The sequence below is a fragment of the Phaenicophaeus curvirostris genome, chromosome 1 (genome assembly GCF_032191515.1).
Source record: "Phaenicophaeus curvirostris isolate KB17595 chromosome 1, BPBGC_Pcur_1.0, whole genome shotgun sequence".
Classification (NCBI taxonomy): Eukaryota; Metazoa; Chordata; class Aves; order Cuculiformes; family Cuculidae; genus Phaenicophaeus; species Phaenicophaeus curvirostris.
Genome location: NC_091392.1, coordinates 202,656,477 through 202,681,945, shown reverse-complemented (window position 1 = coordinate 202,681,945; position 25,469 = coordinate 202,656,477). Strand labels below are relative to the sequence as shown.

Below are 25,469 nucleotides of genomic sequence, written 5' to 3'. Positions count from 1 at the left end.
GCTGCCTGGAGGAGAGGGACCTGGGGGTGTTGGTTGACAGCCGACTGAATATGAGCCAGCAGTGTGCCCAGGTGGCCAAGAAGGCCAATGGCATCTTGGCTTGTATCAGAAACGGCGTGACCAGCAGGTCCAGGGAGGTTATCCTCCCTCTGTACTCGGCACTGGTGAGACCGCTCCTCGAATCCTGTGTTCAGTTCTGGGCCCCTCACCACAAGAAGGATGTTGAGGCTCTGGAGCAAGTCCAGAGAAGGGCAACAAAGCTGCTGAGGGGGCTGGAGAACAGGCCTTATGAGGAGCGGCTGAGAGAGCTGGGGTTGTTTAGCCTGGAGAAGAGGAGGCTGAGGGGTGACCTCATTGCTCTCTACAACTACCTGAAAGGAGGTTGTAGAGAGGAGGGTGCTGGCCTCTTCTCCCAAGTGACAGGGGACAGGACAAGAGGGAATGGCCTCAAGCTCCGCCAGGGGAGGTTTAGGCTAGACGTTAGGAAAAAATTCTTTACAGAAAGGGTCATTGGGTACTGGAACAGGCTGCCCAGGGAGGTGGTTGAGTCACCTTCCCTGGAGGTGTTTAAGGCACGGGTGGACGAGGTGCTGAGGGATATGGTTTAGTGTTTGGTAGGAACGGTTGGACTCGGTGATCCGGTGGGTCTCTTCCAACCTGGTTATTCTGTGATTCTGTGATTCTGTGATTCTTTACCAAAAACTACAGCACTTTTCAATGTAAATTGGATTATTTTAAAAGTCTTTGAACTATTGAACTAAATACACATGCTTTGTTCCTATGCAAAAACCCCCACACTTCCATTAATCACATGATTTTTCTAGACTAGGAAAGCCTTTACTGTTATTTCTGTGATCAGATGTGATCATCTGTGAGCATCTACTCCAAATTTCAACAAAAACTCACTTATGTTGAATTTTCCATTTCATTTGGGCTTTGCTTTCAGCACTGAATATGACTAAACCGGAAACAACCAAAATTAGACTAATTATAAGATCAAATAATACAGTGACTGTTAAAAGGTACACTTAAAATAAATGATGCCTGTTTGCCTGACTATAGGAAGTATCAAAAATTGTAAATATAATGCAACTGTTAAACTGTTTATACCCAAGTGGCATAAGTACTATGTTCAACATTTCTGATGTCAATTTTTAAAGTTTTGCCCACTTTTTCTTTATTTTCCACCTGCTTCTGATTTAATGACACAATAGTTCACTTTAATCTCACCAGTGAACACTTAAGTTGTGCTCTTGCCATAGTAAAACCTTATTTGCACATCTATTCTGTGATTTATCAAATCTTACCTGTATTTAATGCAAATATTTAGAGTAACTTACAAGTTGGAGCCAGTTTATGATGCATTTAAGAACCAAACATTACAAGCTTAAAAAAACCCAGTAACTGCCTTAGTAAAACTTAAATAAATTAGCACACCCTTGCTGCTCCTGAACTGCACCAGTAACTTACACTTGCTGTAAACTCATACTGAGCAATGTTTTATGTACTTCCCGCAAAGGATGCGCCAAATCCTGTACTCCTGTACTTTAGATCCCTAAAGCTCAAATACTTCACACACACATGTCCCAGGTGTAAAACATTTCTTCTATTATATTTTGCTACATGAAAATAGGACAATCACGTGAATTTAAGTTTTCTTAATGCATGCATCGCCACAGTACTGGAAATACAGGAAACAGTATCTCCTTCTCAAATTAAATGCTGCTGCAGCTTTGCATATTCTTTCATACCTATCCAAATTTAACACTGCATTTTGTCATTTGCAGCAAATGGAAGCAACTTCCAACTAAAATGGAAGACAGCTGTACCCCAACTACAACATTAAAGCAACAAGCCCTGTAGAAGTACATTGGAAACTGTACAGTTTTAGACATTTGGGAATTTTTACCTTTTTATTTAGCTTCAGCCAAGTTGAGTAGCCTTTGCTGTCCACATACTGTAGCCCAAAAAACCAGACTTCACGAAGACCAACAGTTTTCACCACCTAAAGACAAATTATCCATAATCATCAGTAATCACTACAACAATAATTTTTAATGGCAATTAAGCTACAGAAACCATCTCAAAACGAAATGTAATCAAGTTTTGCAAGAACAAAAAAAATAAAGCAGTAGCACATCATCAGTTTGAGGAAGCGTTCACTCAGGAGTTCTAAATAAACTCAAACACTATGTTGCCACAGTACCAACTAGAGCGTGCAGCTCACTGCACACATCCAACTCAGCAACCAAGGACTACCAGGTAGCAAACGAGACACTGATCTTTGAAAGCAGGTCTGGAAACTTATCTGCAGACAAGTCAGTCCACTTCAACAGAAGACAACTGGTAAAACTACAATAAAGGCTAATACTTGTGGGCAGGTAATATGTCATGAGAATAACCCCCTCCTTCAAGTACTTTTGAGATCTTCTAAGAGTTAATGGTATAAAAGGATTAGAATGACCTAGCTAATAAACCATACACAGATATTCTGTAATATTTTTGATCTAGCTTATCACCAAAGGCTACTACAGAAATAAAGCTGTCCTTCAATAAAGAGATGGCCTTTTTATGGATAGACTAGTTAAAAAGAAAGAAAAAAAAAAAAAGTTGTTTTCATACTGTAATGACTAGGGAAGTCCCCCAGGACTGCAGTTGATCTGCAAAAAACGATGAAACTCATGCAACAAAACCTGGTCTATAAAACCTCCCACAAAGACCTGAGAATGAACAGTAAAAAAGAATATGAGCTGCAACAAAAGATGATATTTAATAAACCCAAAATACTGTAGGTAAAAGACATCAATTTTAACTATGCAGACAAAGTTCCTGTAAATGAAAAAAGCAACAAAGCCATTATATTACTATACACGTCTATGACATTCCTGTATCTCTAATACTACATATGGACTGGTCATATCAACTTAAAAAAGGATGCTGCAGCACTGGAAATGTCTCAGAAATGTTGAAAAGGATGATCAGCAATACTGAACATTTTCTCCATAGCTAATACAAGAACTAATGCTACTGACAAAGAAATGAGGAAAGGAAAAACAAGATACAGGTCTACAAAACTTGCATGGCACAAAGGAGAACACGGAATGATTATTTGTTATTTCTCATAATGTAAGAATTAAGAGAATCAACAGAAATCATTAGACAGCAGGTTCAAAGCAAATAAGAAGTGTTTTTTCTACACAGAATATAACAAAACTGTGAAGCAGTCTATCTTATAAGTCTTCCACATAGTGAAAGTACGTATGGATTCCACAAGCTATTAATTGGAAAGGTCCAGTAGAGTATTTAACGTAAACTCTGGCTCCGAAAGATCCAGTATGGAGTACTTACGTATGTTCTCAGGCTGGACCATGCCGGCAAGCTGGTTTACTGAAGACTGTTTTATGGAAGCATTCAGATGCATGTGAAGTAAACAGAATTTTACACATAGATCCTCCTCCATTTTTAAGTAGTACTATCGGGTTGCAAAATTAAGATTTCGAAAATTAGAAAATGTCACAAGATAGCTGTGCAAACTTAGTTCTGATGCTTGCATATTTTTATTAGTGCCCAGCAATCATTCATGTGCAGCTTTTTTCCTCCTCTACTCCTTCACCTTCAATCTCCAAAGCACAGAAATGTCAAGAATAAGTATGTTACTCATATGGTCCTGAGTAACATTAAATTTAGTGTCCCAACACAGAAATTTCAGATCTGTGCTTCTTTTGGGACAGATCTATCTGATGCTGATCAACTACTTATGGTTTTATCAGATGACTCCAAGAATGCAACTGTCCAAGTTGAGAAAGAGGAAAATCAATTTCAGAAACTTTGTACCAAGATAACGTAAGCACTTATGCACTGCAGATATGAAAAATAATTACAGAATGAGAAGATTGAGACTTGAATTCTGTCTCAAAAGATTCATTAAGTGGGTTCGGGCAAGTCGTCTTCACATCTATAAAACAGATTTATCCACCATCAGATCCTGCAACTTTACCATAAACAGGCAACAAAAACTTCTCGGAATAGAAAAGCAACCAGAGCAATGGACATGTTTTAGCCAATCCAAAGACACACATGAAGACAACCTAGCAAGAATTTCATTGAGTCAGCTTTGGAAAGACAGTAAGGGAGGCCTCTTAGATGTCTGCAAAGGACAGTGGGGTATAACTTGAAATAAAGGAGAAAACCCTCTCATTCTTCCTGAATGGGAACTATGGTAAACCACAGGTTCTGAAGCTCAGTGCTAACATCTTACTGCAAACAACAAAAGAAAAAAATCCCCACCACTGCTACCAGTGCATAGAAACACACCCACCACAGGGTTCCTCCCTTCCTAGGAAAGTTACAGATGCTAAATTTGTTCACCTAAGGAGGACAGATCCCCTTCATGTCCATTCTGGCCCCTGACAGGATAAACTGGACTAATGATAAAAATGTTAAAGACACCTTCTGAAATATGAGTAATTTAAAAAAAATGGTTTGCGCAATTAATAAGAACTTCACTGAGGTTCTCAATAGAAGACAGAAGAGAAAGCCACAGACATCAAATGCTGAATTCTTGTCTGTTAGCAGATAAAGCTTATGAATACACACACAGAATGGGAAACAAATCAACTCCTCCAGAAAACAATTAGAAGCTTAAAAGAACCACTGACTGAAAAAAAGGGGACAAGTTGTTCACCAAAAATATAGAGGAACACTAGACAACAGCTAAGTTCATGAAGAGATTATTTTCGGCAAGCAATAACCAACAAGTCTACTATCACGTCCATCATCACTGCATAAATCTTCAAGACCAGTCCTCTCAATAACAACTGCTATTTAATTCTTTTTCTATACAGAAACAGCAGAGCTTTCTCTTCAAACTACATGCCATTTTTCAATGCAGTTCAGCTCTTGATATTACTTTGTGGAACTCGCATATGAATTTAAGACAAGACTGAATGTTTCTCTTCTCACAGATGACTAGGCTGGTTGATTTTACTTGACCTAACAATTTTGCAATTTAAATTTCCAGAACTTATTGTAAGAGCCTGTGAGATGTTAAAAGCCACATGGTGAATTGAGGGTTGAAGAGAGCATGAAAAAGAACTCAGAACTATATCTTTGTTCCCTGTTTGTGAATGGTCTAGTTTGGATGAACCCGATTACCTGGGCACAAGACGTTACACAGCAGAATGTCACCCCACCCAACACTGCATGGCAGAAGATAGCAAAGGCTGGCAAAGAGGAGTAACAGCTTGAGGCTTCTGTGCCACAGAATACCAGACTTTGATGGTGGCGTTGGTTAGACAAGAAACAGGACAGCCCCTTTTTTCAAGAAGTCTTTATAAGAGTCATGAAGCCTATTCCTATGTAGAGGCTGAAAATACACTACTACTGATGTAGAGGGAGGGGTGGAGGCAGACATGTTAAGAGTCAGACAGTCATTTCAAATGAAAATTGCAAATAAAAGTTCTTTCATATAAAAGAAAAAGCTCAGTGTTACAGAACAACAGAGATATTTCTCCTTTCAACTTACATACTAAGACATTTAATCATCTCTTAAAGGTCAATTAAGTTCTTAAAGAATTCTTTCAATGTGTCACTTTCCCATCATTACATACTTTAAGCACCTATAGCGAACTGGACAGAAGCAATAGTCCTACTAGACACAATTGCTGATAAAGTGTTTTTGAGGAGTAATTTTGAATATTTCTGCATTTTTAGCTAAGCACAAGCTTATTGAATCTTGATAATGTAACAATCTGTTGGTTTCTCACGGAAAAATAAAACCACACATCGACAAGCTTCTGTTCTCAACGTTCTCTAGAATGGTCCACAACCTGGATCAAAAAATAGTTTCAAGATTCTGGTGGCTAGCATCACAAAGTGAACATGAGAACAACCCTATTTAAGAAATCATTTATTTAGCCCATACGGTGTACAACAGAGAGACTATCAGGTGGGAACGCGTAGTCCTGATGGCTCTGCAATCCATAACCACATCAAATCTCTAATTCTCACTTTTCCTCTTAGTCTTTTTAGTTGTTTTAACTTAAAATTCAAACTGGATCATAGGACAGCATTATTTTTCTAACATTCACAAAGTGAAAAATCATCTAGTTTCCAACCCTGGGGCGGGGGGGAATGTTAGCTTTCCTTAATGAACTTTTATTGTTACATACATTATTAATTAGTGAAGACTATATAAATTTCTCATACATGTAATTTAACAATTATAGTGTGGTTGCAACTATATTGTGACTAGACATAAAACATATCATCAATTTCAAGGCCATTCTATATGCATGATTCAACTGAACCTCACTGTTAAATGACTTACACAAAATTGTCTTTGAATTTAATACACTCCATGAGAAGTAACAAAGAAGTTCACACTAACTGAGAACACGGCTTAGAGAATGTAAAGAAAAACATAATCTATACATGAGAACAGTTCTGCTTGCTCAAACCATGCCTTCATACCCCCAAATAGTTTTACATGTTTGTACACATACATACACAGACACACGTATAAGTTACCTGATCAAAGAGCTGCTTGCCTGTGGTATTGGGTTGAATAGCAAATTCCAACTCTGCATCCATTGTGGTTACTCTGACATTGATCTACAGAAAATAAAGAAATATTTAAATTGTACTCTAACGATGCAAGGCTTCTATACACTGTGATTAGCCTGTAAGAAACAATACATGGTAGTAAATTCAGCTATTTAAATGGTCTTGAGAAAAGAACACAGTAGATATAAATATAGAAAATTTCACCATGAAATAAATCTCAGCTTTTATTTAGTGTAAAAGCATATTTGGGATAAAATTTAACACTAGGGATGAAGGTCAATCCAGGCAACAAAGTTCAAAATCAGTTTAAGAGGACAGCTGATGTGACTACTGAACACTCAAAACAACACTAGGACAGTCAGCTACTTGTCAATATCTTTCAGTAGACTTCCCAAATATTTGCAGAAGAAAAACTTCCTACTCATATACAATTACCATTTAAAGGTATTCATACTTGACAATATAAAAAGGTAAGCGGTCTCCTGCCCTGCTATTTCTAAAATTAAGAGGTTTATTGGTCTTAAAAGTACACAGCACTAGAGCATGTACACCTCAGGCCACAACAATAGCAGACTTTTCGTCAGTGGAAGGAGGAACTACAGAAGTAGTAGCTCTCTTAACACTGATACCATTCAATTCCCTTACTATAAAACCATCACTATTCAATGAACTTCTTCCTTCTCCTGAAATAGAGGACCATTTTCCAGATGACCTCCTGAGAGTCATTTTCATTTGTTCTAAAACAAGCAGGTAAATATTCCAGGAGATATCTGGACGCCTACCTTACCTGGATGCATAAGAGTCTGTTCCAATCTCTCTTCAACTGGTACACACAGCAGTAAGAATTTTCATGAAACAGAATAAAGTATTAAATGTACAGTACTGCCTTCTCACTGTTAGAATGATCCTCCATTCCTCCTGCTAAGGTATCACATTTTAGTCATCTTTAGCAAACAGGACTATCAAAAGGTCAAATCTACTTTGCTACAAATGCAAAACCCATAAACATGAATCTTAAAGGCACGGATATATTCTCATTTCTCTCCTTCTACTATAAAACATGGAACAGGAATAAACTAGGACTTGTATTGCAGGTTCTTATACTACTGCATCTATGCCTGTGTAAACCATTTCCATTAACTGTTTCCCTAATTTTGCCACCAGGTGGAACACTTCGAGAAGTAAGAGTCCAGAAAAGCCTTAGCAAGATGCAAAAGGCAGATCTAAGGTGAGAAAAAGAAAACTGATACAAGCTTGCCCCTATACAACACATTAAGCTTTTTCACTCCTTTCTTCAGTGTCAAGGTAAACAGCTCTGGGCATAAGTTGGACACACAAGTTGAGGGCAGCGGTAGTTTAAGGACCTCTAGGCTATAGACCTGCAAACAAGGAAGATAGCACGAGGTTAGCAACCTTTTTGTGTGCAAACACTGATAAAGAACACGAGTTGAAGGCTTTGAAGTAAAAGATAGTAAACTTCCATGGCAGAAAAAAAAAATTTAGAGGGTGTGTGTCAGAAGGAGGGAAAAGAGGCACTTTCTATAGATTCTCTCACTCTGCTCCTTTTGAGAGGAAAAAAAAATTGTTTATTCTCTAACAGAACAACCCATTGTAAACAGTACATTTAACTCACTACCAGATCCACTGGTATAACTGGGGGAGGGTTGCCCCTTAACCACATGAAATTCATTCTCTTAAAGCAGTTTCTCAATTTTAAAAAATGAAGCCTACTTTAGTGTAGCTACAAGTAAGCAAGTTACAAGGGATAGGCCTAAAACCTAACTTTATTAAAAGTCAAAGCAGCCACAACATGCACTGCCAAAACAAGCATCACAGACCTGCAAGCAGAGTTCAACTAACTTTTTAGAGTTGCAGCAGAAACTTCTTACATAAATATCCTTTTAACAAACATCATCTTCTACAAATGCAAGAATTACAACCTGGAAGTCTACATCCCTCACAAGAACTAAAATATTCAAACAGTAAAGTAACAGGTTTAATACAGAGGCAAACTCAACATAGCCTGTAGAAAGTTTCATACCAGATGTTACTGTCTCAAATAAAAGCAAGAGTACACAGCTGTCACATCTGTGGTACAGATACAAATACACACCAGGAGTACCTGGTCACCTACATGTATTACAGTAACTGTTTAAGTCTTCAGCAATTTTCTTTTCATTCAAGCTTCTGATTAGCAGATCACCCAATTACTATTTACACTTTCAGTTCTACTAAGAAAGTCACAAATTGGACGACAGCAATACTAAAATGTTACGTATTATGATATATTTAAGAAGAGACTTAAAAGGTAACAGCATATTTGATCATTTTCTTTCTGAAGACATCTGGACTGGCGTAGATTGCTGGCATTACAAATACTGACCTTTTACAGCCTCACATTGTTTCACAGCTTAAGTTATTTCTGGGCATGGAAAATAGGAAGGTTAGTTCTGGCAAAACCCAAGGCTAAGCCCAGAAGGTTTACTTATCTAATCCAAACTTCGATCAAACAGCACACTCAACAAAATCAAATCTCTAGTGTCATCTGTGTTGTATTTAAAATAAAACTAACCAACTACATTAAGTGTCAGGGGGGAAGTTTCCACAGTCTAAATAAAGCAGGGAATTGAGAAAGCACAGGCAGAGAAAGAAGGCCCAGTAAATTCAGAAATGGACCCATCACCTGTAACCTCCTGCTGAGTATTTGGCTACTTGGAAGTAACACCACTAATGTCACATTGGCAACAGAGGGAAATTATCTGAACCACAAATTATGAAGACAGACACTAATCTGAACCAACTTTACCACATGAAGAGAGAAACAGGAAGGAGATCTTGCAATGGTGACAAGAAAAGCCTGTGAAGGTTTCCTGTAGCAAATGCTGGAAGGCCACCACTACTCACACCACAAGATCCATTTAATGTATCGTGCTTTTCAATCTTCCTCTCACCAGGATTACTTATCTCCCCTTCAAACTTCAGGAACTATGACAAAGCACTAGACAAGACTTAGCCAATTACTGCAGCTTCTGAAGTTGAGAGACAAATCCTATTTCACTCTCGCACAGGCTCTCTGGGTAAGAGCTGCAACAAGCCTCATTCGGTTCATTCATGATTTTGAGTGAACTCTGAGTAGATGCCTTCTAAAGATCCTACTCTGGCACAATAACCAGGAAGCTCTCTAGGTGATTCTGTAATTCGTGAGTATGCCTGAACATACTTCTTTTTTTAAAAAGTGGCTATACACAAAAATAATTTTTGGCGCCAGAATTTATATCACTTATTACCATCCTAGAGATCTCTCTGCAAATATTAAATACTACAATATCATACTGGTCATGTCTGGGTAATACTTCAAAACATAGGCTTAGTGACTGAGTAACTTAGATTTCATTAATCCTCTGATAAGACCCATGGGGCAAGAGATCTTTCCCTTCTCCTCCACAGATCAGGCAATGACACAACTGAACAGCAGCTCCATAATGACAAACAGAATTGACACCTGACAACTGAGCACACCTAGACCAGCCCTCTAACACCCAACACCAGAAATCACTGGCTTAGGCCACTGTGACATACACAGTAAAAAATAAAAACCACCAAACCAAAGCAAAACAACACACACACGAAACCCGAACAACCAAAAAATTCCAATGCTTCCAACCTGCAGCCCATGTAGCAATATGCAGTTTATATGCAGAGGATATAAGACAGCTTCTCACATCTCATTTTAGATATACAACTGTACTGATGTTCATCCAGTAAAGCCAAGACAAGCAGTGCACTCCTGTGCTGGGAAGAAGGTGGTGTTTAAAAACAAAACACCACAGTCTACAGGCAAAAATGTGAACGCCTCTAGGATTTGCCTCTTTCTGGCAGATTTTCATCCTGAATATACTGCCTTCATGCAACTATAAGTTATACAAGCCAAGCACCTAGACAAGCGCAGGCTATATTTAAAAGATAGAAGGGCAGAATAATCAAGTTATTCTAATGTTTAAAAAAATCTAAAAGGGAGAAATTGCTCAGCACTAAGTCTTCTTCAGCTGGCTACATTTAAGAGTGCATTTTATAAACAAAGCTGCTCTAAGAGACTATAAAGAACATGGTGAAGTTTAGCACAGCACAGAAAGAGGTCTGCTGGACATTTAGGGAAACACTGATGCAGACCTCTATTTTAGAGCACCAAATCTGTGTTTAGAATACCAACATCTACCTCACAGGTTTAACAGTGACTATTTACCTTGGCTCATTTGCCTATACTGAACAATATAAACAAGCGGCCAGGGACAGAAACCCTCCACCATAAAAGGATAACCAAACATTTGGGAAAGCTTGCTATAAAAAGCATAGTTTGTCCTTATTTCTGACCAAATTTATTTGTCCTAATAGCTGCGTACATATACATATTTGTTTAATCTATTTGTAATGAACTGCTCCCAAATAATAATGTTTCAAACCCTAGCACTGTGACAGCTGTCTTCACCTTGGCATCAGAACTACCAATCTGAGTTTACCTGTATTTTACCACTTATTTCAGAATGATTAAACACAGGCAAAAGAAAGGGAAGAACACATACATTCATATTGTTGTTTGTGAAAGGAACAACCGATGTTTTGATAATAAATGTTGCTAATGGATTATGAGGATATTTGACACAGCTCACAAAAAAAGTATTTATAAAAAAAAAATAAATCTAAGGACATTTATTGATGAAAGAAATTATCCAACCCAATAAGGAATCAATGAACACACCTGGAACAATAAACATCCAAGTGGACATGTTAGAAGCACACATTCGATATGGGAACTACATTTTTGTTGTTTTACTGCTTTAAAAGCTTGAAAAAAAAAAACAAACCCCAAACACTTCTACCCTTCCTTGTAGTATCTAGCTTCAACCTCTGAAATTTCCAATTACTGTACTTCAGCTATTGCTTGCAGGGATTGGTCAGGGCACTTCAGTTTTCATTAGGAAACTCAAAATTGACTAAGCACCAATATTTAGTAAGAAAGTCATTTACAGTTACATGAAAAAGGTTTCCAGTGGTCTTGCTTTGTTTTAATAAATGCAGTATGAATTAGTCGCATGTAAAAGCCACAGAAACCAGGCCAATTTGTATTATAAGAAAACTGCATATAGAAAAAACAGTTTCTTCCAAAAGTTTCTTCACACTAGTTCAGCTGATTACTACACCAAGTTTGCATATTAAATTATTTGTGTTAAGGAGTAGCAGCATAGTGGTTCCACTGCTTCACCCACTATATAAATACACACAGCACACTCTCCACATCAACCCCAAAGCAGAGACAGGAAGAGATGCAAGAAGAAAAATAGTGAGGAAGATAAAGTAAAAAGGTAAGGATCAAGCAGCATTGAGAACAGAAGCCTACAGAATTAACCATAAATGGATTTTACTGATAGGCAAATCAAAATGAAGCAGTCCTCCAAACTGGTATCAGCTGTCTATGCTGCAGAAATACATCTTCATATTCAAACCATAATTCAAATACTGCACTACAAGTCTCAAAGTTCTTCTTGTAAAACTACTCTAGTAAAAGATTAACTTGTACACTATTTCTAATCAAAAACTTTACTGAAATTAACTTGATCTTGTAAGCTAATTCAAGTTTTAAGCATCCATATCATTCCACAATCTGATATCTACTCATCTGAGTCCACAATTCTGTAAACTGTTGAAGTCTAAAACCAGAATTCTTATTTAATCTTAGTAACTTTGACATCTACCAGTTACTAGCCAGTGTAATGCTCTTTCACACCTTGCAGTCTTGTACAAAAATGCTGTAAACTAGTAGCAAAACCAGCTACTTAACTCCTCTTACACCCTATAAATGCAACTAATATTCCAGTCAATTAAACCTAATCTTCTTAGTCTATGAAATGATTAACAGTTATGCAACTAATTATGTCTAATTTTAGTCTCTATGTTTCTATTTTTGGTAAAGAACTGGGAGAACAGCATACACACGAGAAACATTTTGTATCTGTTCTTCTAGGAAGAAAGCACCGAAAACAAGGTTCAACAACTATTCTATTCTTCAGTAAGCAGAGAACTAAGCATGCTGAACAAGCCCCATTAATTAATAGCTTCAATTTTGATTACAGCAGCACAGGCTTAAAGAAATCACCTATTTTTTTTTTTTAGGTTAATCACAAGAGAAGCTAAATGAAACTTAATTTTGCACTGCTAGGCAGAACTGAGAATATGAAGTCACAGAACTACATTGTTTTAAAAGTAGAGTAGCTGAGTGAACTTCTTGGAAGAATAGAAAGCCACTTTGTTGCAAATACAAAGTGAACAGAAAGACTTTTCTAGTGAAACAATCAAACAAGGAAATGTTTCAATAATGTGTGTTTTTCAGACACATTACCTTAATACCTCAGGACAATATATTCAAGTCACTTTTACCCTTTCAAAAGAGTCTTTTTATTCAAGCTGTTCAACCCAGTAGCCTCTAAGACAAAATATCCCAAATATATAAGGACAATGAACTTTTACTAACATCAGTCACAGTGGCATGAACCTTATTTCTCATTGAGACTTCCAGAAAAAAAGAAAAGATCTTTGCTTTAAAATTCAATGAGCGAAGACCATTTACTAGTCTTAATTTACTTATTTTTTTCTGGAAAACTATCTAACTCTTCAATGTGAAAGCAAGAAAGTGAAACTGAAATCTATTCCACTGTTTATACTGTTTACTGATTTAATTTAAACCAATCTATAGCTCAATAATTAACCTATCCTGGAATATCTCAAGTTTGAAAGGACCCATTAGTCCAAATTCCAGTATTTTGTTATGCATAAAAAACCAAAAAATATTCCAAAACCATGGAATTTCCCTATAGCTGTCCTGAGTAGGTTCACATATTTACAAGATGATCAGACTTTCTGAAAACTATCAATTGGATCATTACAGTGGAATCTAAAAAAACACATATACATATATAAATACACACACACTTAAGTAGGTCATAGTAATAAAAGCTATAAAAATCTGTCAAAATTCTCACCAGTTACTTTAACTGGTTTTCCTTCATTCGGTACGATCTTATCCATGATTATTTTACCAGCTTTCAGGTTAAAAGACATCCAATAATAAACCTACACAATATTGACTGTCTAATTGCAACAGCTGCCAAAAATAAAGAACTTCTGGACAAGAAGTACATTTGGTTATTACGGATTGTGTTTAAAGGCAATTGGTAGGAGCTACAGTCAATGTCCAGAGCCACAGACCTTCCACAGTCCAGTACTAAACCCTAGCAGAACAGAAAGACTCTTAAAAGAACAATGTCAGATTCATTAAACATAACCAACGACCAGGCTCATACAGAATCCAAATAAGAAGGGGAGAGAAAAAAAAAAAAAAGGAGGGAAGCTCCAACATGAGCCACCACTTAAGAAGCAATCAGAGCAAAATCTGAGCTTTGATTTTTTTATAGGTAAAATTACTTAATCTTTGGCATGTGTGCTACTTCTTCCTTTACCGATTATCAATTAGAATTTCAGCAACCTGTAGTTTACAAGAAGATAACCATATGGCATTTTTCATGAAATGTAATCAATTTGATTTCATTTTTTAATGGCTCCTTCTGCTTGGTTTCCTACTAAGATCTCACATGCACCTACATTGTCAGGAGACACACAAGAACATCTCAACATATGAGAACTTTTTATATAAAAAGCCCCTCATAAAGGAAAAAAAAAAGATATATCTCATCTTTGGCATGAGTCCAGCTTCTTTCCTAAGATCCGGTAGCTAATTTCCATTCCTACGGTCGACTGTGAAATCTTCCAAAACCTCTGTGATCTCAGTTCTTAGGATATCACTTTGCTTGTGAACAACCCTAAAACCGTATTTCCTACAATTTTCTCATGTCCTTAAAATAGAAGCAACCCTGCCTGCCTAAATTTCATGGTTCCAATTCCAGAATTTAAGAAGAAGTAATCTCATACAGGCTGTCTTTTTTCTCTAGTCATCACTTCCGTGACTTAGTTGGGCTGTAGCTGCATGGACTGGGGGCCTCAGGAACCACATGGGCTCGCAGTGACTTTTTGCTTTACTCTTAAAATACAGGTTTCCAGCTGAGAAGCTCTATCAAAGGCACCACTCAATTATCAGAGCCATGATTCAAAAGGTCAGCAAACAGTATGCTGCCAATTCATTTTCCTGCCCTTTGTAGCGCAGCTTTCTGTAAGAAGGGGGCAGGATAGAAGTAACTCCTTCCACCTTCACAAAGTGACATGGTATTGTCCCCGATCCACAGAGAGGGGAAAGAAGAAATTATAGAAACAATATGGTATGGCCAGTTGGTCAGTAGACATGCAGCAAAGCTCAGAACAGAACTTCCAGCCCTTGGACTACCCCATGTTTACATTATTCATTAAGCTGACCAGCTCCAAATACTGGCATGCAATACAGACTGATTACACTGGTAATTTCTGATTAATAGCAAAAACCTTTTATATATCTACGTATAGGTATATGTGTACATACATACACACAGACATACTTAATCTTAGTCATAGATCTGCCCTGCTTCTCATCTACTACCCTCAACAAAACATCAGTAAACAAAGAAAGCCTGAAGGCTCTTACATAAACTAATTAAGTCGAATAGAAATGATCTCCCCTGACAATTTGGTTCCCTTTCTGAATGCTTTGCTCGAGGGGAAGAGACAATCGAAAGTCATTTAACACATGACAGATGAAATTCTAAGCAACCAATATTACATCAACAGTAAAAGAATCAAGCTGCTGAAGAATTATCTCCTTAAAGAATTCTAGGACTATTATCAAACAAAAGTTGGATTTTTTTTTCCCCCTGGATAGAAAATGGATGAACTCTTACACTTACCTTCTAGGTTCTATCCTCCATCATGGTAAAACTACCACTTAACCTAGTGCTGTTTCTGCCACAGACACTTTACCCATGCTCTGTCCTCCCCTGCCAAATCCTGCAGTGAATCCTTCCACTGATTCTCACAGACCTTGAGTCAGGCTCAAATTGTGCCTCCATTAATGACTGTATGTCACCTCATCCAAAAGTCAACAATTCCTGAAAAGCCATTCCTCCTGCCATTCCAACGGGCTGCAAGTTTACTGTGCTTCATAAGCACTGCCCCCATCTCCCAAGTGTATTCCATGCAAGATGCACTACTTAGCTTTCCTTATCCTTTTTCACACGTTGATAATAAACTATCCCGAACTCCAGTTGTACCTTATCAGATCTTACGAAATCTAGAAAGTGCAGGGTCAAAACAACTAGAGCTGCTACAGGCTCACCTCTCTGAAACATGAAAACCCTGTTAGATTTTAGATGAGTAAGCTCATCTAAAGTAAAATGAGAACAGCTACTTACTGGTTTCGGCATTTTTGTTTTCTTTAGTCTCTTGCTCACTTAATTCTTCAACAAACTCTTTCTCCTGTCAAAAACAAAACGAAAAGGTTTGTTTTTAAATTAATCATAAAAGAGGTCACATACATCACAGCATACAGTAAAAATTCCAACAAGTGTTCTACATGTACAAAATACACTTCTCAGTAGACAATATAAACAAAAAGCAACTAAGTTGCTCAGTACCGGAATGCACATGTCTCCAAGCAGCAACCTCTTTCTAGTTTTTGTAGAATAATAATCCATTAATGTTAGATTAAAGCTCTTCATCAAGAACTCAAAATTCTTTTTTAAGCTTTCGGAATTAGACATCTTCTAATCTTAAAGACCTTTAAGATTATTTGCAAGGCAGTAAAATTTGTACAAGGAACTCCAAAGATGCAATTTGTTCTGCTAACTCTAGTCAAACTTGAAACATCACGAAAACAGAGAAAAAAAGCCACAGAATTTTAAAGCATCAAAGCTGTATTTCATGTCTATACAAGCATTCATTTCTCTCAGTGAAGGAATGACATGGTCATTTTTCCCAAACGAACAGAAATTCAAGTATACCAATACAGTAAAAATAGGAATAAAATCTGCTCTGCTTAAAATAACAGAGCTGGGTTTTTTTTTCCAAGCAGAAAGGCTGTAAGTTATGTCTACGTGGTAATGAAAGTATTCACTATTGTGTTCTGTTCCAAAAAAGATTTTATGCCTTGAAAAAGTATTCTTGGGATGTTACTGGTAGATAGCCTCCTGCCTCCTTTACAATTCATTCTCACTCAAAGAACAAGCAGCTAGTCACCTTCTCACACACTTTTTAAGTGATAACTTCCATTAATCAGTCCTGCTGCAGACGTGCAAAGAGTACCAAAAATGGCATTGCCTTCAAAAATAATATTAACTGGAATTACATTCATATTAAGAATTACAGTGTTGTAATACTTAGAATAATCTGAGATTCCAGTGTTATAACTCCATGACTGCATCAGACTAATAACTTTTCAGAAGTGTTCTAAAAAAAGCTATAAGGAGAAAAATTGTTTAAAGTAATTCATTTATCAAAAGCAAACTTCTGTATAAATGATTTCTCATTCATACAGAAAAATGCAAATATAAAATATTGCTATATATATTTACAAAATAAGATTTTTTTTTTTCCTTCTATCTGGAACCAGTCTGGTCTGGTGGGAGGTGTCCCTGCCCATGGTAGGGTGGAATTAGATCTTTAAGGTCACTTCCAACCCAAACCATTCCATGATCCTAGCCAATAAAAAATACAGTAAATATTAGGTTGCTGTGAAAACATTTCTAAGTTGCACTAGCATTTCATATTCCTTATTTTTCTAATCTGCAGAGATGATTGAAAAGAGGAACTGTAAAAATAAAAGAGATAAAGGATGAAAACATAATTCAAGAAGCATCAGTGTTGTTGACTGGTAAAGAAAAATTAACATTAAGACTAAAGATTAGAGAAAGAGATCTAATGGTATAATGTAGATATGGAACAAAGTCAGCCTGAAAAAAAAATGAAAACTATCTTTAAGTTATATTCATCATGACATAATTAACTTCGGACAAATATAAAGGTACAACACTATGTCTGCCCAGCATGAAGACAATTACATTCAAGTAGATTTTTTTTTCTGCAGAAGACATTCTAATGTATTGGACAGTATCCGTAAAACTACTCTAACACACTGTTCAGTATTTTCTTGAAAAACATGACTACAATTGTCTGCAATTCCCTCGTCACTCCCCCCACACACACACTTTTTATAACCAAAACAGTTTTGTTGGGATTTTTTTTTTTTGCAGGGGGAATTAGGGGTTCCTTACAACATGGGCATTCAATAAAATCCAACAGCACATTCCCAGTTCACAGTAGAAATTGCACCCTCCTCCTCTCCTCTCCCCACTTTCCCTAATGTACTCCTCAAAAATATCAAGAGAGTAGTAAGAAGCAACAGAAGCTTGGCTTGAATATCTGTTAACAGTAAGCAGGTTTCTGAGCTGCAGTAATCCCCATGTTCACCTTTTCAACAGTAGAGGCTCGCTGCTTGCAAAACAGTAGGCAGATTGAAACCCTAAAGATCAATTCCGTTAATTAACAATGTGAAAGCTAAATTAGATTCTCATCCACCATTTTATAAGTGTGTCAGCTCAACAGTACTAAAAGGAACAGAAAGTAGTACAACTATTTTTATGTACCTACAGTTACATTAATATTGAAAAGATGGGGTATGGCAAGATGATTGCTAAGTCCAGTCAAAAGGAGACAAATGAGAGCATATGGCACAAGGCTGAGATCCGTCTTATCAAGTGATTACTTTCAGAGGTCTTTCCAAGATAAGACTTCATAAAATTACTATCATGCCTTCATATGTTTTATCATTGCAAATTCTTCCATAAATACATCCCAGCTTTTTGCTTTGGGTTCTACCCAATCGTTTTGTTAAGCCACTATCATCCAACCCTAAATCACTTATTTGAAAACATACTTTGAAACCTTAAGAGTAATTTTTAAAACCAGAAAATTGACTACAAAGTTTTACAGGATAATTCTACGTCACCAAATCACAATTTGTAGATGTGTCATTTAAAAGAGTTTACAGAATTAACATTTATTGTCTACATGCAATGAAACAAAGCATCAGCTAAAAGTAAGAATCCTCTTGTGCACAACTTAGTAAAAATGAAGTGCCACTCGCAGCCTCACAGATCTTGCAGGCCTGAAATTATCATAGTACACAAGCAACAGAAAATCTATGCAAAACAAATAGCCTAGGTATTTTTGTTGAAGTGTTTGCTGTAGTATCCTTTACTAGAGGAAAAAGAACCCCACAACTATCATTCCTTAAAAAAAAAGAACACAGAATATAATGAACTAAGAGTTAACTAAGCTGAATTTGCTTTTATTTCATAACAACCTCGTGCCACACTATAAGAAAAATCAAATCTAACTCCTCTGACAAGTTCTACAACTTAAATTCCTGGACTACTGTTTCCATTTTATATATAATGCTAAAATCTGCCCGTGCCTATATGCATTCATGCTCAAAATGTAATGCAATTTCAAAACAGGATTTTCACACAAAAGCACTGCAACTGTGACATGTATATAAAAATCAAGAAGTTCAGAGATGTTAAATTTGTGCAAAACCTGAAATCAAATGAGCACTGAATAGAAAAATGCCACCCTACCTTTCCCAATTATTGTCAGCAGATAACATTAAAAACAAAATAGATGTAGGGAAAATACTTGGCTAAAATAAACCAAAAATCATTGCCAGGCAAAATATTGTATATCTCCACTATTATTACTGGAGTGGGAGTTCACTTCTGCTACTTACACATTTCCAATAAATTTATATTTAGCGGACACAACCACATCAGTTTTACTGAATTTTTACCTTTGAAACAACTACTTACACTTTTATCTTAACACTTACGTGAAATGACATTGCAAATAAAGGGGGGGGAATCAAACAGCCAACTGGGACTGGGAACGATATCCCTGTTCCTTCCTGCATTCTGAAACTAGCTTGTGACCTACTAGACATAAAGGCTCAGCACTGGCATTTGAATTCCCAAAGGTGCCTCTTCCAAGACAGGATTAGTAGGGTTGTGATGCAGAGTTCCTGCAGCTACAATATTCCAACCCTCAGGACCTTAACAGCACATGCAGTAATCTGGACGCTGGAATAAACCACCAAAATATCAGCAGGCTCCACATTACAAAAACAAAAAATCACCCAGAACTCTCTTGAAATGAAGAGCTGTGAATTCAATTCATTTCACTACAAGGCAGTTAGGATTTTTTAAATCAGTATCATGCATGTTTCAATTATGCCACAGAAGCCAACAAATAAAGCAATTGTTGAAGGATGACAAAGAAAGCTTTCTTCAGAAAATGATGGTGCATAAAACGCTGGATGCCAAAATTCTGTCAAATAATTTATGCAGCAGCTGTTTTCAAAAGAAACATTCATAGACACAGCCATGGTTCTGAGGTCAGGTGAGGATGGGATAGGAGGCAGAAGGCTTGAGCAGGATGCCTGGCCAGCAGAAAACCAACCCTCAGAAGAGCGATCATTATCTGACAGCTTAGGAGTCTCTTCAGCAGTGAGACTCTGGAGCTCCAGCAAGAGGCTCATCATCTTTTCCTACATAAAAACAGCAACGACCACAGAGCTTTAGCCACAGCAGTATAACCAAATCATTTATTTACAGAAACTCATTTAAAATTAATATACTTTTTCTTTTCAAAGTCTCACACCATTCCATTTCTTGTGACACCTGAAAGTTTAAGATCTTTGGGGAGGCAGCAACAAGCAACTTACAGGCCACTGTACCTGACTAACTGGTCTCAGCTTCCAAGAAAAAAAAGAAAAACGCCTCTACTCCACAGCAGCCTGTGAATGCCTGCAGGGCAATCATCTTTCACACTAACAACTCCCTAATGACACGCTTGCTGCAATCCAATGAAGTTCATTTGCCACAGACTTTACTTCTGCATGGGGCTTTTACAGATGGTCAGAGAGGTCTACACAAGTGTCCATGATGTAAGCAAACTAAAGGAGGAAGAAAAATAAGCCACCTATCTCACAAAAACAAAGGGAAAAAAGAAGAAAAGTAAAGGGCTGAATTATATAACTAACATGCAATAATTGAGACTTGACCAGTGCTAGAAAACACATGCAAAGTATCACAAGCCAGGTTGGTTTTTTTTAGTAGCCTTCACCTTCTTAAAACCACCATTTCTCCCAGTCTCTTCCCTGAAACACTTGAGACAGATTTGCTGTCTCTCTGAAAAATAACTGCAATACAACCAGTACAACTGTTATACATTAAATGTATGCATAGTCAAATATATTCTAAAGAGTGAAGTCTTTATTCCAAACTAGGGATCCCAAGAACTTCAGAAGCACAAATGAAAACTTGGCAGCTGCCAACACAGTAGTTAAAGAAAAAGCTGAACAGACCAGACAAAGAATTATCATGCAATACTTGGAGTTTTACCAGTTAATGAACTGGTATGCTATAGAAGTGCTGTACAATTTACATACAGTTTATATTTGTTAAGTTCAGTAATCTTCCATAAAATTTTAGCTTCAAAGTATCCACAACTGCACCATTTGAAATAACTCCTAAAATTTTGAATATCTCTTTTTCCTACAATGGCAGGATGTCCAATCTTCTGGCATACATCTGACATACAAGCAAAAATTCAAATGAAGAAGCATGACTGATGCAGATACTCTGTTGTTTCAAGGTGAAATAAATTTTTGCCTAAAACTTAACTTAGCAAAGAATTACGACAGAACTAAAATTCTACATATACCTCATATCAAAACTAGGCATTATATTTTATGAATAACACTTAATTCTTAGAACTAGTTCCATAAAATAAAGTCAGGAACATAAACTGGCCACTCACATCTCCATATACACTAGGCTAGAGTTCCTAAATTGAAAAGTTCTAGTGTAAAGATCATTAACTCTCCTTTTGAGGCCAATGTAATATTTGTTTTTCCTTGTACTACATGACTTGAAGGTTTCATTTCATGGTGTGATTAATAAATGTCAAAAGCAGAAAGGTGGGGGGGGAAATGTTTTTAAATTCAAAGCACAGCTAAGAATTAGTCTACTGGTAAAGTTAACCCACAGATGCAGTCCTTCAATGTTGAAAGGAAAGAGTTTACCTAGGCCCCTTCAGCTGAGGAGTAAACTCGCTGAACATACAAGATCCAACTGCTTTAATGGATACAGGATCTTTCAAGAATGAGGAATTTCTTGAGAAGTCTGTATAAAGCTTTGTTTACGCTTACACACTTGAAAATCCTCCCTTTCCTCTACTCCCACAGACGCCTAATGCAATACAAAGTGATAGTACAGCTTTGATGTATTTAACATATCCAAGAGCAAGAAGTAATAACTTCAAGAACTTTCCTCTTCAGCTCTGCCAACAGAAGCACTCCTGCTCAAAAAGCTGAGCAGGGACTGTTAAAGAAGAAAGGCCATATACCTATTCTAGCAGTGGCTAAAGTAACCTGTTTTACCAGGAACTGCCTTCTAGTATCATAACCTTTACACTTCTTAAACCCCTAATTTTGCATCTTGTAGATGGATTCACATTCTCATTCTGTTTATGGCTTTACTTAATATTCTGCAAACCAACTTATTTCCTGGCATCTCTATTACGATCAAACCCTGCAATGCTCTCTACTGCAATGGCAGAAATAGCCAGATCAGGCTCTTTGCCATCCCTTCAAACACTTCTACACTGTTTCCTTCAGTCAGCATGCAAGAAAAACTCTCAGGACAGCATGTCAGGACAGCTCCTGACATGTCACACACCATGTCATTTTCTGTGTTTTCTAAAGCTGTTTGTTGTACTTTTGCTCTCTAGTCTCCCAGCCTGATAGAAGAGCTGTGTCACCTCGGCACAAAGCTTGGAAACATGCCACCGCCTTCCAATTGCCATTTGCTGGGAGGCTGCTTATCTGGGAACATTGCACTGACTTGCAGTTTATTTTTCTCACAGCCTCTCTTATGCTAAATCAATAGATCAATAGAACCAAGTCTTATAACTCAATAAACAGTTACTAGTTGTCTCCTACATTTAACAATCACAAAACTACCTCATCCCAGCAGCCATAGCACATTACCATATACCATCTCCACGTCTTCCCTCACAACCCACACTGCCCAGCAGCACTGTGCCAAAACATTACGCGAGAGCTGACACCAACAATGGCATTTCTATGGTCTTCTGCATATGCAAAGTGCTTTACAGCCACATGCATCCTCAAAATGCTTCTGTGACATAAACATGAAGACAAACATCTCTGATTAAAACAAAACAGAGCTAGACCTAGACACGTCTTAGGCTTGACATACACAAGTCAGAAAGACAGAATTAATTAAACCTCACAACTGCAAACACCACAACTCAGTTTAAATAAAGCTGAATCTTTTTAAAAGCCTGCACCAGAAAGAGGAACATGAAATACTTGTCTAGGGTGTTACAGAGACTGGAAAAGACAAGTTAATAGCACCTTACAACTGACGCGATTAGTTGTGTTGGCATGGAGTGCAAAGAGGTTTTTTTTCTCCACGTTGAAATAAAGAAAACTGACAAAAGAGAAACGAATTCCACAAAGTTGAAACTAAAACCCCTTATCTGCGTTAGACTTTAAGCGGCAAGGTTAGTTACAAATGCCCACTACTTGTACAAAACATTAATCCATTCAAAAACAAACAATGCACAAAGGCTCATTCAGGGCCACTGTGCCCATTACGTCGGTCAGTACTTAAGGACTCTAAAAACGTGCATTTGTTGAAAACAATAGACAGCAACAGATGCTTCACAGCACTTGTTTATGAAGTAATTCCGTATTATTCCTCTACACCGCCACAGTCAGCCGGCCGGCCCGACTGCCACATGTCTACGGTAACTTCAACAGCCACGGCGCTCGGGGACATGAATAATGCAGAGGGGGCAGCGCGGCCCGGGCTCGCCGAGAGCGCTCTCGGGGCTTCCCCGACAAAGCACCCGGCAACCATCATCGCGCCGGTGCCCGCTCAGCTCCGCCGCTCCCCGAGGGCTGAGAGCTGGCACCACCCCCGCCGCCCGGGTGGCTCTCGCCTCTCCGAGAGCTGCGGGTGGGCTGGTGCCCCCGAGCCCCTCCTCCCCGCCGCCCCGAGCGAGCTGCAGGGGGGAGCGATACAGAAAACGCTTCGCCCCCGTCGGCAGGGCGGGCACCCGCCTCGGCAGCCCCGCCGCCTTCAAAGAGCTGCTGACCGGCTCCAGCCCTTGAGCCCCACAGCTCCCCGAGGGCTGCGGGCTGGTGCCCCTGAGCACCCACCGAGAGCTGCGGGCGAGCTCCCACTTCAGGCAGCTGCCCCTGAACCCCGCAGCCCTAAGAGAAATGCGGGCCGGTACCCCTCAACCCGGGCGAGCTCCAGCCCCAGAGCCTCGACGCCTTGCAAGGGCTGCGGGCAGCCGCCCATGAGCCTCAACACCCTCCGAGGGCTGCACGATGATGCTCCCTCACCCCCCCTACCCAGGCGGGCTCGGACCACCACCGCCCTCGGAGAGCTGCGGGTGGGCTGCAGCCCCCGAGTCCCTACGCTCCTCTGAGAGCTGCGCCTTGGTGCCCCCTCAGCCCCGTCGCCCCGAAGGGCTCTCGTCCCTCACCCCCGCCGCCCCGCAAGGGCTGTGGGCAGGCTCCAGCTCCCGAGCCTCGATGCCCCGCAAGGCATCGCTACCCGAGCGGGCTCCAGCCCTCGAGTCCCCGTCACGCTCCAAGAGGGCTGCAAGGGGGCTCCGACGCCCCTCGAGAGCTACAGGTTGAAACCCCCTCACCCTCGCCACTCGGCGGGCTCCGAGACCCCGAGACCCCACACCCCACGAGGGCTGCGGGTGGTCTCCGACCCTCACCGCCCTCCGAGAGCTGCGGGCGGGCTCCGAGCCCCGAGTCCCCGCCGCCTTCCGAGGGCTGCGGGCTGGTGCCCACGCCACCCCGCCGCCCAGGCGGGCTCCGAGCTGCTGAGCCCCACTGCCCCGCGAGGGCCGCGGGCTGGCACCCCTTCAAACCCGCTCCCCGGGTGGGCTCCAGCCCCCGAGCCCCTACACCCCCGAGGACTTCGGGCTCCGAGTCCTCGAACCTCGACGCCCCCCGAGGGCTGCGGGCGGGCTCCGAGCCCCCGCGGCTCCTCCGAGAGCTGCGCCTTGGTGCCCTCTCAACTCCCTCGCCCCTAGAGGCTCTCGCCCCTCACTCCCACCGCTGCGGGTGGGCTCCGAGCCCGGGGCCTCAATGCTCTCCGAGGGCTGCGGGCTGGTGCCTACTCACCCCCACACCCAGGCGGGCTCAAGCCCCTGAGCCCCGCCGCCCCCCGAGAGCTGCAGGAGAGGCTCCGACCCCCGAGCCCCCACCACCCCCAGAGAGCTACAGGAGGGGCTCCGACCCCCGGAGCCACCACCGCCCCCGGAGAGCTGCGGGCTGGCGCCTCCTCACCGCCCAGGCGGGCTCCAGCCCCCGAGCTCCACCGCCCTCCGAGAGCTGCGCGTTGTTGCCCCCTCACCTCCAGGCTCCTGAGTCCCACTGCCCTGCGAGGGCTGCGGGCTGCTATCGCTTCCAACGCGCTACCCGGACGGGCTCCGAGCTGGTGCCCCCTCGCCGCTCGGGCGGGCCCCGGGCCCCCGCCGGTCCTCCGAGAGCTGCGCCTCGGTGCCCCCTCAGCCCCGCCACCCCTAGGGGCTGTCGCCCCTCACCCCCACCGGCCTCGGAGGGCTGCGGGTGGGCTCCAGCCTCCGTGCCTCCATGCCCTCCGAGGCCTGCAGGGGGGCTCCGACCCCCGCGGGCGGGTGCTCCCTCGCCCCTCGGCGGGCTCCGAGCTTCGCTCCCCCGCGAGGGCTGCGGGTGGGCTCCCTCTCCAGCCCCACAGCCTTCCGGCCCAGGCAGCCTCCAGCGCGGCGGGGGCTCCGTCCCCGCG

At 40.3% G+C, this 25,469-nt stretch overlaps 1 protein-coding gene across 1 annotated transcript in view; it reads right to left on the bottom strand.

Moving 5' to 3' along the window:
- The window catches only part of RDX (radixin), a 41,407-nt gene that overhangs the window by 15,773 nt on the left and 165 nt on the right, over positions 1 to 25,469 (bottom strand). The window contains exons 2-4 of the mRNA XM_069883505.1: positions 15,951 to 16,014; positions 6,529 to 6,612; positions 1,910 to 2,005 (exon numbers count right to left, since the gene is read on the bottom strand). Of these exons, the coding sequence (XP_069739606.1) occupies positions 1,910 to 2,005; positions 6,529 to 6,612; positions 15,951 to 15,962 (192 nt within the window). The 5' untranslated portion in view covers positions 15,963 to 16,014. The remainder of the gene's footprint in view (positions 1 to 1,909; positions 2,006 to 6,528; positions 6,613 to 15,950; positions 16,015 to 25,469) is intronic.